This window comes from Pteropus vampyrus, unplaced genomic scaffold (genome assembly GCF_000151845.1).
Source record: "Pteropus vampyrus isolate Shadow unplaced genomic scaffold, Pvam_2.0 Scaffold220, whole genome shotgun sequence".
In the NCBI taxonomy this organism is placed as follows: Eukaryota; Metazoa; Chordata; class Mammalia; order Chiroptera; family Pteropodidae; genus Pteropus; species Pteropus vampyrus.
Genome location: NW_011889001.1, coordinates 620,413 through 633,738, shown reverse-complemented (window position 1 = coordinate 633,738; position 13,326 = coordinate 620,413). Strand labels below are relative to the sequence as shown.

Genomic DNA, 13,326 nt, shown 5'->3' with positions numbered 1-13,326 from the left:
TAAAAAAAAGAAAGAATGAAGGATAACTTACTTTACCCAAACAGTAAAATTCACTAAAATTAATATAATCAGAACAATACAGATAGTAAAACTTTTACTAAAGTTAATAATCAGAACAATACGGTTTGGCACACAAACCAATAAATAGATCAATGGAGTAAAATTGAGAATCAAAACATAGTTCATATAAGAAACATAATATATGACAAGTATAACGCGTGATTCAATAAGAAATGGGTAATGTATTTAATAAATAGTACTGGCATAATGATCTATTCACCTGGACGAATATATAGAGCAAGAATATATACACTAGTACATATTCGAAAACAAATTTGAGAATTGCCTTTTTGTCTATGGACAGGAGGATGGATAAATAAACAATGAATAGTACAATAAATAGAAACAAACTACTATTACATACAACAATATGAATGAATCTCACAAAGTAGCTAGATATAAAGAACATATACTGTGTGATTCTACTTAAGTGAAGTTCTAGAAGAGGCAAAAGAAACTTGTGGTTGAAGAAAAAATCAGAACAGTGTTTGCCTCTGGGTGTGAAGTGGGGGTGGAAATTTACTGGGGAGGGACATGAGTGAACTTCCCAGTGTGAATGCAATGTTCTGTATCTTGAAAGGAATTTAGGTTACTTAGTTGTACGCATTTGTTAAAACTCTGTAAATACATACTTAAGATTTGTGCATTTCCTTTTATGAGAATTTCACCTTAAACAAATACTTAACTATAAACAAATACGTAACTCTAGTTAAAGACATATATGTGGAAGTGGTTAAGGGTGATACGTATTGATGTCTGCGATTTATCTGGAAATGCATCAACAAAACAGGATGGAGTGATACATAGACAGAGGGATGGATCAGATGGATAGTCATATGATGAAGCAGACATAGCAAGATATTAATTCTAGAATTTAGGTGGTGGGTACATGGCTGTCCTCTGTTAAATTCTACCAAGTTCTTTGTATGCTTGAGATTTTTCAAAAATTTTGAGAAAAATAAATAAAGTTTAGCTGTATTAAATATTTAAATACAGAACGATAACCCAAATAAAATAAAGGAAATTTTAAAAAGCATTTTATAACGCTGGAGTGAAGAGAGCTTTTAAAACAAACCAGAAAACCCAGGAAGACATAGAGGAAAAAGATAGGTATTTTTGACGACATGAATATTAACTACTTTTAGAAGCCAAAAGATATCATAAACAGTATCAAAAGAACAATAGATGTTGGAGGCGGAACTAACTGTATCATGAGGCAGACAAAGGTTTAGCATCCCTAATATAAAAAAGACTTCCTATACATTTCTAAAAAAAACAGCAAATAATTTGATAGAAACATAGGTAAAGAACAAAGACGAGTCCCAGTAACTATGTGAAAAGATATTAATATCTCTAGCAGTCAGTTGAAAATGCAAATTAAAACAAAATGAGGTATCATTTTTCATCTTTGGATTGGCATATTTTTCAATTGATCACCTCCAGTGCTGATGAGGATGCTGGAAGATAGGTACCATACACTCCTGGTGGAATGTGAATATTTACAAACTTTTAGAACAGTAACCTGTCAGTGAGAATACCCGAGAGACACACAAGATGCAGAGCAATAGCCATAGTATTATTCCATTTTTATAAAATCAAAAATTTCAAATTTCGAATGAAGAAAAATGTGCCAAGAGACATACCTAACTGTTGAAATGGATGCTTCGGACAGGGGTTGGTAAACTATGGCCTAAGTACCAAATCTGGCTGATCACCCGGCTTTTTATAATTCATGAGCTAAGAATGGTGTTGATACCTTTTTAGAGGGTTGCATTTTAAACGGTTATGTAATTTTCTACATAATATTCTCATTTTGCCTGTTGGCCAGCAAAGCTTAAAATATTTACTATATGGCCTTTTGGTTTACTGACCCTTGCTTCAGGGGAATGTAGTTTCTTAGTTATCCTTTTCCTCTTATTTGTCCGTATTGTTTTCATTTTTATAATAATCATGTATTACCTTTGCAAGTTTAAAGAAAATAGGTAGGTAGGTAACAGGTAGGTAGGTAGATCAATCACTGTGGATGCTGTTGCAAATGGACATAGAAGACAAGAGAAAGTCAGGGGAACTAGTTGGAAGCTACTGTAACAGTTGAGGTGAAAGAAAATGGTACTTTGAAATATAATATATGACAAGGATAACATGTGATTCAATAAGAAATGGGTGGGAGCAGAGAGATGGAAAGAACCAGATTTAATAAGAACCTATAGGAGTTATCGAAGGATTGGACGTGGACAGTGAGGCACAGAGAAAAATTAAGACTGATTCCTAGGTTTCAGTCATTAGTGTGGGTAAGATGGAGAGAGTGGATATGAAAACTTGGAGAGAAAATTAAGTGCTCTCTTTTGGACTTGTGGAAGTTCTAAATGGAATTGTGTGAACTAAGCGGTTGGCCACAGATGATTAGAGTCGCTTGGGATTTGCAGGGCAGCGGAGTGGGGGCGGGGGGAGGTGGCGAGCAGGAAACACAAAATTAAGAGTATTCGTGAGGTAGATGGTACTTAAAGCCATCTGGAAGCAATGGAAAGGGAGAAGAGAAGGAGAGCGAGTCTACCTGGTGACAGAGTGCCAACCCAGCAGGTGCCTGCTCCCTACTGACAAGTCTCTGATGCCATTGTCTAACTGTTTGGATGCCCCCAAATGATCTGTTCCAGAATGCTCGCTTCCCATTGGCTTCAGAGTAGACACTGACCCTTCCTCATAGCCTGTACCCAAATCCCCGTCTGGTTGTCCGGTTGCTATTGTTTCTCTCAGATGGGTGGAGCTCTCAGAACCTGGCTCCCCCATTGGAAAAGATGAGTCAGGTCCCAGTCACTCCCAATATGGCCCTGCCATAGGTTCCCAGAGATGTGCAGCTACCTTCTACTCATGCCATCCTTTTACCTGAAAATACCAAGAAGGACTCACCAAAGAGCTAGTGTAGGTGGGGTCTGAGGTGTCATCCTGGAGGTAGCGGGAAAGGCCAAAGTCAGACACCTTGCAGACCAGGTTACTGTTGACCAGAATGTTCCTAGCAGCCAGGTCCCGGTGCACGTAGTTCATCTCGGCCAGGTACTTCATGCCAGCGGCAATGCCCCTGAGCATCCCCACCAGCTGGATGACCGTGAACTGTCCATCATTTTGCTGTAATAAGACACAAGGGGCATTGGGATCAAGATGGGCTTCAGCAGTTAAACAAAAGTTGAGGTGCCATGGCCTTGCTGCTTGTCAGCCTCTGTCAGCACTGGGCAAAGCAGCTCACTGCCTCCTCCCTCCCTCACGGCCATCCTCATCCCTCTCCTTGAATGCTCTCTCTTTTCCTTGCCAAATCCTGTCAATTTCATCTCCAAATTACATCTCAAACACATCCACTTCTCTCTTTCTCCACTGCCACCATCCTAACCAAGTCATTGTCATCCATCACCTATAACAGCTTCTCTGCACCTGCCTACTGCCATCCATTCTCTATACCAGCAGTGCCCAACAGTTTTGGCACCAGGGACTGGTGCTCCTGTGAGAATCTAATGCCTGATGATCTGAGGTGGAGCTGAGGCGGTGATGCTAGCACTGGGGAGCAGCTGCAAATACAAATGAAGCTTTGCTCACTTGCCCACCACTCACCTTCTGCTGTGTGGCCCAGTTCCTAACAGGCCACAGACCAGTACCAGTCTGTAGCCAGGGTTTGGGGTTGGGGACCCCTGCTCTATACAACAGCTAAAGCCCTCTTTGCAAGACATAAATTAGGCATGTCACTCCCTGGCTTAACGCTCTCTAATAACCTCTCATCGCATTAAGAAAAAGCTCCAAACTCCTTAGCATGGCTCACGAGATCCCAGGGGATCAGCTAGTGCCTCACCTTATACCAATGTATCCCTCGCATCTGTGCTAAAGCCACAGCGACTGGCATCTTTTCAATCCTTTGCCAAGCTAAGCTGTTCCTGCCTTAGGGAACTTACACATGCCATTCTCTCGCTTTTCCCCCACAATCGACACCTACTTGCCCTTCAGGTCTCCACTTAATGTGGTTTCCTCAGAGAGGATGTCTCTGTAACTAGTCCCCACCTCCAAAAATAATTAGCACTTTCTTACTACTATTTTTCAGTGTATACTCTTGTTTTTCTTTTCTTAGCACATATCGCAAGTTTTAGTTGTGTGTGCACGTGTGTGTATCTGCCCGTCTGTCTGTGTCTGCTACTCAACTCTAAGCTCTTTAAGGATTAGAATCCTCCCTCCGTGGTCACCACTGTACTCCCAGTGTTGAGAACATTAATGTAGTTAGAAAGAGCTCAATAAACATGTACTGAATGAATGACTGGTATATCTCCCTGTTTCAAGAATTAAATGTTAAAGCATCTTCCTGGAGTACTAGCAGGGCTATTAGCCTTGACACTGTGATAATCATACCAACCTCATAGGGATCTGTGGTGCAGGAGAAAGGCACACATGGTGTCTGGCACGTGGACCTTCCTCATGAACGGGAGCTACTGCTGCTTCTCCTCATGCTGACCTGCAGTGCTGCCCTCTCTCCAATCATGAGTGGGCTGTTTCTTGGGTGGATGCCCTCCTCAATGGTTAGATGACAGACTCCTTAGTGAATAAATCTGTGCCATCCCACTGCCTCCCCAAAGTCTCTGGGTCTTGGGTCTGCACACACTGGTTAAATCAGTGGACTCTGGGCCATGCTGCTAAGAACACATTTTCCCATCTAGTCCAGCCCCAGCTGCTCCCCAAAGGGCTCTGAGTTGTCTTCTGTACATAGAGCATGGCCCAGGCATTGAAATGCTCAAACTGGGGGAGACGTGGGAGGAGGCGGACCCCCAGAGTCCAGTCTAGTTACCTGAACACAGGTCTTAGGCAAGACAGTCACTCCCTTTGCCCCACTGTCCTCATGTGAAATGCAGAAAGCATAAACAGTTTAAGGAGCTCCCATTTATTGAGTACCTACTGTGTGTGATACAATATACAAGGTACTCACATGAATTATCTCAGTTAAATATGTATGGAGCACATCATTTATGCATGTGCTTCTGCAAAAGCATTTTCTATGCAAAAACAACTATGGAAAAATAAAAGAACTGTTATAAAACTACGCTGTTTACTAGAGAAAATCCCAACCGTCGAAAAGTCTAACAACGATAACATAAATTATTGAAGACTCTATTCCTCATGCAAGATTGCAAGCCTGGGTCTGTGTTCCAAGGTTTTGCCCCCCGATGAGTTGGAGGAGTGAAGCAAACTGACGCTCCCCCACTCCTTTCTGAGACCCCTACCGAGGAGGAGCCCCAAACACACTGGAATTGACACACCTCCACATGCTAGGCTTTTTCTAACTTAAACCATAACCACCTTTCACCGTCCCAGAACGCGTTCTCCACAATATTTTCTTCTCACCAACTCCAAAAGAAAGTGCAGAGCTTCTTTTGGGAAACTCTGATTGGCTCTCAGCACATGGTACCTGCCTGTGAAAGCTGGATGTGCCATTGAGTTATGTAAATTCTCCTTCTTACTAATGAACTTCAGTCAGCACATCCTCAAGAATTAGCCAGGCTTTTGCTAGCACCATTCCTTTTCTCTAAGTAGGTCTCTGGGGATCTGCCTCTCCAGAAAGCTGTCATGCAACTTTTATGTATTAGAAACTGTATCTCAGCCTAATGTCACAAGGGTCATATTTTAGCAGTTCGGTTTGTTACTTCCTCTTCATGAGTGTAGACGACAATGCTGTTGAAAACGAATGTCTCCCTAAAGAAGCCAGCTTGTATATAGAAGTCGGGAGGGGCCCTGGTGGTAGCTGTAAATGACGTCGAGAAGAGCAATGTTGAATGAATGTACAGCAATGTATCTTTGTTTCTACTTTAAGTCGTTTAAGTCTTCATAGACCTGCTTTATTATTTGATTTGTTTTAAAATTTAAATCAGTCATCCTTAGAGTTTCTAGGGTAAACAAGGGTAAAAAAGTGATTAAAAGTCCAGGCTTTGGAGCTAGGCAGACCTGGGTTGGACTGAGGGTCTGCTGCTCACTAGCTGCATGCTCATGGCCAAGATATTTAATCTCCAGGGCAGTGATTTCCACATCTCTAAAGAACATAGTGTCCATTCTTCATAGGATTGTGGTGTGGTTAAATGAGATGATACATTTGAAAAGGGCTTAGCTTGGTGACCAGTGAACACTAAGATAGAACAATGATTGCTGGTATTATCCGTAAGGCCACAATGTCTCACAAATCAGCTCTCCTATGTACCTTTGCTGCCTGGTGAGGGAGACTGAGGAAACCTGGGGCCAGAACTGCAGATTCTCCGTGGCTGCCTGGGTGTGTGTGGGAGATGCCCTAAGACCACTGACCTTGGAAAACCCAGTTCACAAGGCATTCCAAGCTCAAGAGGTTGGTATCTATAATAATCCCTCCCCACAACAGTAGTAGTATAGATTGGAAACTAATGATGCAGGCCTGAAGTTTGGATCAATGAATCAACAGACTTTGATTTCTTCCATTACTTGACTTTTGAATGGCAAGTCATACCTCAGATATGTTTTGATCCTTAAAATTGGTTCTATGAAATGCAAGCAATAGTATATTGAGTTTTTTGGAGAAGATACAGGAAGTCCAGAGAGTTTAAGCGATCAGCCTTAAATCACTATGTGTGGTTTTGGCTTATCACAAGAATCTAAGTCCAGAACAGCAAATTACATCGCCACTGACACTCCATTTCTGATCAATTGGCAATGGCTTTCTCAAAGGCTGTGTAGAGAAGGTTGTATGTAAGTTTCATAGGAAAAGAAGCCGTGCTTGGTTAATGATGTCTGCCATGGCCATAGAAATAAAAAGTAGAGACATTTGTAGCACATGTGTACTATCCTTATCTGACTCTTAACTCCTATCCAGTAACCTTTTCCATTGGAATATATTGCCTTTTCTATAGTCAATGCATTTTCTTTAGGATCAGCACAGAATCACATGTCATAAGATAGGGTCATGCCTGTTGAATTCATAATCTTGGTGAAACTTAAAGATATAAACCTATTAAGATTTTCTAACACATTCAATTGTTTTATGTTCAGTTCATGGTGTAACTCCCCAGGAAGAATTTCCAGATATAAGAATATCGCCATATAAAATAAACAAGACAAAAAAAAAAAAAAGATTTTTTAGTGACTTTGAAAAAAGATCTGTCATGCTGAGCACACAGTAAAAACATAGCACATAGAAGAAATAGTCTTGGTGAAGTGATTTAAACTTTCTTCCTTTCTGCTGAAATTGCTTTTCTGCAAATTCACTGAAGCCACTTGCTGGTCCTTTTATTAGACAGGAAGGATTTAGGTATTTCAACTTTCATTGACAAATCCACCTCAGGAAATGAAACCCTTATTTGATTTGTTTGAAGAGAATGAATCATAGATTTTTTTTTTTTAACTGAAAGAGACCTTTCAAGATCATCCAGCTCAATGCCTTTAGTTTATAGATTGGGAAATTGAGTTAACAGATTTGTTCAAGGCCACAGGGTGAGTCATAGCAGAGCCCAAAACAGAACCTTGGTCTCAAGACTTCCAATCTGGTGTTCCCTTCCTGACATCTGGGTTGCTGTTGTCTAGCTTCAGCCCATGAATGAGTTTCCCGATGAGAAATGTCTCCATTTGAGATTGTTAAGTGCCCTCTAAGAGTCTTCCAGTTATGACCATCTGTGAATGAACCAGCAGTCACCAAAAAACCAAGCTTTAGGCACAAAGGCCTTACAGAGAATGTCAATCTTCTGGCTAAGGCATGGGACATTGATGAGGTTCAGGGGTTGTTTCTAAGGTTATGGGAGACACATCAGAGTAAATCCCCTGAATTTGAGGGCCAAGAAAAAAGTGTTTAATTATGAATTTGCATACTATGTAATCCATGGCATAGACATTTTAAAAAATGAATAATAATGAACCCATTGAATGTTTGATTAAAGAATAATGGTGTTTCCAATTCTTCTAGAATGTGAGGGGGTCCTAAGTCCTGCAATAGGAGAGGGGCAGTGAGTAGACTGAGAAGCCACGTCCGATGTTCTCACTAGATCCCTGTGCCCAGAGCCTCTCAGACACTGACATAGAGCTGGAGCTGTGGCCACTCCCCAAAGATGCCACAACCAGTGTGGAAGGACCAGTTGGAGGGGATGAAACAGGTGCACAAATTAAGGACTAACCCTTTTCCTTTCTTCTCTGAATAATGATCCTAAAATTATTTTACTTCCCAGAAGATGGACCCTACAGAACTAAATTGATGACCTACTTTTTGATTTTATCAAGCAGCAGATACATCAATTAATGTTGCTATGCTCCAGGGTTTGGTAGTAAGGTTGAAATTAGATTTATAGATTACCTGCCTCCATGCCGCGCGAGGAGTCAGAAACGCTTCATTTCCCCTCTCCTCCTGGCACCGCCTGCTCCGGCCGCTCGTTTCTTGCCATCCTTTCTCCTCGGTTTTCCTGTGCTTCGCTCTTGCCCCTAGCTTTTCTCTCTCTGCCTGGGCCTCATCATCATAAAAAATACTGGTGTCCAACATGCCCGCATGCTCTGGGTCCCAAATGGAAACAGCCCAGTGCAGAGCAACAATGTGGGGCTCTGATTTCCCCCAGGCTTCTGGGAATGAATCTCCTTGCTTCCCTGCATGGTCCAGGGAGAGAGTCTGATCACAGTGGCTGGATCATGTTGTGACTCTGTGAAGTACAGTCAGGTGACATGTAGGAAATAAATGATTCCTGAAAGGGTCCGGAGGCTGGTTCCAGAAAACGCTTTTTCTTCTCACATCACCTTCTAGTCACTTTTATTTGACTGTCTTCAGAGAGCTCTGATCATGAATGAATGCCCCCCGGGAAAGCATGGTCCATACCCTGCTCTGACGTGAGAGGTCTGGCTACAAGGACAAGAGACCAGGCTCACTCAGGATGACAACATTTTTCCTGCCACTCTGGCATATTTTTGTCCCAGAGATGGTTCTTTGCATTTTTCATTGAACCAGCATTTACTCGGCACTCACTGTGCTTGCTAGGTACTGCTGTGTCAAAATACAAAGCATAACCCCTACTTTTAAGGACTCTGTGCCAGGAAAAGCACATGGAGCCCCATAATCTACATCTGTTGTGCCCCCGACTCTACCAAAAATAAAAAAGAAAATGCTACTGCCTAATGACCCAGAGGAGGCAAAAAGTGTGTACCTGCCCTGGAAAGTTTATTTCAATGCTGTGCAAATAGAACTTCTAGACGAGTCCCCCAGCCACCCTTCCACCTTGCAGTCCTTAAGCTCAATGCCTCCACGCAGCTGCTGACAGATTACCAAAAAGGCCACGTTAACTTTGGCCTTTGAATACACTGTTCCATTGTTTCATCAGCCTACCCGTCCACTCCCCTACCTGTCTGGCAAATTCCTCGTTCTCCATATCAGATAAATTCTCTTTCCCTTTTGAAGCCCTCTCTGGCTTTTCCAGGAAGATTTCAGTTCTTTCCTTAGGATACCTCTGTACTCCATGCATGAAACAGAAAGTCTAATATAAGCAGATGCTTTCTGGAAGTTTTGGATACTAAGGCGCTCAGGGCAGGAACCTCTGTAGCATGTTGCATTCTCTAAAATGGACATAAAAGGACCTCCCCTCCCTTATGGGTAGGAAGATATCAGGTTGCTGTCCTTCATCAAAATATGGGGCCTGTTTCCTCCTCTTGAATCTAGTAGGCCATTACTGGGATTGAAGTGATGCTGTGTGACTTTTGAGGCCAAGTTACAAAACAGATACAGCTTCTGCCTTATCACCTGGGGATGCTTACTTATTTGGGGGACCAGTTTGCTGCGAGGAAGCCCAAGCAGGCCATATGGAGAGTTGCCATCTGACACTGAGCATCAACCACAAGACACATGAGTGACGAGGCTTTGGATAATTCCAGGCCCCAGCCCTTGAGCTGTCCCAGCGACACCACATGAAACAGAAATATCCCTGCCGGGCCCTGCCCAAAGTGCAGATTCATGAGCAAAATAAATCATGGTTGTGCTAAGCCACTAAAGTCTTGGAGTGATTTGTTACATAGCATTAGAGCAATGTCTCTTTCATCTCTATAGGCACGGCACCCAGCGCAGGGCATAACCAGAGCAGTCATCCCAGGAATGGTTCAACGACTGACTGTACAAATGATCCTTTGATCTGCAGCTACAGCTACTGTTTGACAGCTCTGGTGACATGCATAGTCTGCTTCTTGGTATCACCCTGAAGTCTTTGCTCAGAAGACCCTGCCCTAGACCCCTGTACCCTTTGCTCTCAGGCTCCCCTGTGATCCCCAGCTGAGCCTTTTGTCAAAGGCAGGCCTTGCTTCCTGGCCTTTGGTCAGTCAGCTTCCACTCCCCAGACATCAGCATTATGGCCATTCTCACTTACCCCTTCTCTGAATAGTTCTTTGATACCCCATAGAAATGAAAATAGTTCCAATGTGGCTCCATTTGGGCACACTAACAATGATCTTTTATAGAGCCTGCAGCCATAGGCCTTCAGGTACCCCCACCTGTGCTTCAGGTTGGGTAGAAATCACATTCTTCATCGACCCCAGAAACGACTGGTCGATGCTGGTGACTAAGTCTTCCTCTTTCCTGCCCAGAGCAGCTCCTCAGAGGGCAGGTGGCCCAGGCATCAGAAAAGGGCAATTTGTTTTTATCTCAAATGCTGAGAGCTTGCTGGGAGGGGAGGGTGGCTGTGCTGGGAAAAGGCAGAGATGGCCACGGGTGTCTGCATGAATCAAACAGGGCTATGTGGCAGTTGAAAGTCTCTTCAATCTCCATGATTCATACAGATGCCGAAGGCCATTCTTTGTCCCTCTCTCTTCATTCTTAATCATCTAGCAAACATTTACCATGCCATCATCCTACTGAAGGGTCCACAAGCTCTTCGTTCTTTTCTTTTAGCAACAAATTGGTTAACCCTGAGAACATCTCCAATATGCACCCACATTTCATCGGGTGATTCCTGAATGGCAGGTTCTCATCATGCAGACACTTATGTTCAGCTGTCATTCTCCAGCGTCCCACCAGTGCTAACACCATCCATGCCCCTGGACTGCTCTTACCCTGAGGAAAGAATCCAAGGCGCCATTCTCCATGAACTCCGTGATGATCATGACCGGCCGACTCTTGGTAACCACGCCCTCCAGGCGAATGATGTTGGGGTGGTCAAACTGGCCCATGATGCTCGCCTCGCTCAGAAAGTCCCGACGCTGCTTCTCTGAGTAGCCAGCCTTCAGCGTCTTAATGGCCACATAGATTTCCCTCTTGCCTGGAAGTTTCAAACGCCCCTTGTACACCTCTCCAAACTCTCCTGTAACAAGAATGCGATTATTATCTGCTCCCTTCTTGGTCTGTGGAACCACATGGGGAGGCAGCTTATCAAGAACAATGGTGCTCAAAGTGGAATTGTGATTAAAGTGGCAGAAATGGAAATGGTGTTTTCTCGTTGTAACTATGATGTCTTGGCCTTAACCAGTTCATGGAAAACAAAGAAGGAATACTAAAATATGTTCCTTACCTTGGAACTTCGGAACATATATGAATTTGTTTTACCCCACATTTGGTTTTTCACTTGTGCCCCAGCTGAATGATTGAAATCAAAGGGTCAGTTTCCCTTTGGCAGAGTCATAATTCATTTTTAGCAGAGCCTGGTATAAGAATATCCAGGGGCTAGGGGATATGTTCAGGATTTTAGTCCTCTGAACGAGATGAATAGCATTTATGTTTCTACATTGCCCTGCAAATGTTTGTGTCTATTGGGTCCCCAGAAAGCAGACACTGAGAAGTTAGGAAAGCAAGTTAGCAGAAACTGCAGGATAAAAGGCGGAAGGAGCAGGACTGGCCAGCGTCCCAGATCACCATGCAGACCTGACATTATGAAAAGAAAGGAGGAAGTAGGAAGGAACAAGGAGAGCCCCAGGTAATACCGACGAGGCTGATGCAGACCTGCCAGTCTCATTCAATCCAATGGGGGAGCTCAAGAGTAAAGAGTGCCTGTTCCAGAAAGTTCCAGACCCTAGCATTCCACCATACTCAGTCACTGGCTAGCGCTGTCGGGAAGAGCTGAGACAGATCCCGAAGGTGCTGCAGCTGGAGGCTGGCAGCTGCCTGCACTCCTGGCAGCTGAACAGCACATGCTTTTTCCAAGCAAACACGAGCTCAAGACCTCCATGGGTGCCACAGCATTTAAACATTTCTGTAGTAAAATCACCAGGAGTTAAAACAATCTGGTGACACTATTTTACAGCTGCTTTAAAAACTCTGTGGAATCTGTTAAGTGTACTTTCAAAAGTTATTTTGTGATTTAACTTGATTTTCTAACTTCCAATTCTTTCACGTGAAGCAGCTTAGTATCTACTTGTAAGAGCATCACTGAAATCTGTGTCAAAGGCCTGACAGGGGAAACATGGCTCTCTGCTGGGAAAACTGTCTTTTTTCACGTTTAGCTTCTGGAAGAAAATGATGGAGCATACTGTGAGCAATCAGACAAATTACTGGCCACATTAGAAAAGCCAGTTAACATCTCTGCTGTGATTCAGTTGGGAGTTCCTTTTGTTTTCTGCTACAAAAACGGATGGGACGAAAGCTGCATGGAAGAGTTTTTCATGCAAAACTGCTCCAGAGTCAATGAAACGTGTTAGAATCTGGGGCTAGAGTAGAGGTTGACTTAAGCACCATTAAGAAGATTTCAACATGGACCTTACAGTACTAAGATATATATCATGTGTAACATTGGTCTTGACGTTTAATCACATGCTGCTTTGGTGAACTGCTTGAGGTCAGGCCAAGTCTCGCTCATGTTTGTAGCTTGCACACCCCACTGCAGGGCCTGGCATATGGCAGGCACGCCAAGAGAAGATGGGGATATCGTATTGATTATTATATTGGTTTGGCTTTTGCTTTGCCCATTCTTGGGTTCTAAATTGCTGGCGGCTATATCCCTGCCCTACTCAAAAGAAGTACCGATAGTTAGGTTTTCATAAAAGACTGTTTATTGCACTATCTTCTACAACCAAACGCTGTGTGACCATAACCCAGGAAATGGTTGGAAACGGCACAGCCACGCTGTAGAATGCCACGAGCTACTGAAAACTAACAGATGAACGACATATACTGACTTCAAAAGGTGTCCACATCATATTGTTCAGTCAAGAGGAAAAGAAAAGCAAGTTATAGAATGGGATGTGTAGTATGTGCCCATATGGGGAGTGTTTTTGTATGTAAAAAAATTATTAAAAAGTTCTTATCAAATATATTTTTAACTTAAAATTATTTTAAAA

At 42.9% G+C, this 13,326-nt stretch overlaps 1 protein-coding gene across 1 annotated transcript in view; it reads right to left on the bottom strand.

Annotated features, from left to right (window-relative positions):
• Positions 1 to 13,326, bottom strand: part of EPHB1 (EPH receptor B1) — a 323,669-nt gene that overhangs the window by 43,657 nt on the left and 266,686 nt on the right. The window contains exons 14-15 of the mRNA XM_011373192.2: positions 11,110 to 11,357; positions 2,968 to 3,183 (exon numbers count right to left, since the gene is read on the bottom strand). Coding sequence (XP_011371494.2) covers positions 2,968 to 3,183; positions 11,110 to 11,357 — 464 coding nt within the window. The remainder of the gene's footprint in view (positions 1 to 2,967; positions 3,184 to 11,109; positions 11,358 to 13,326) is intronic.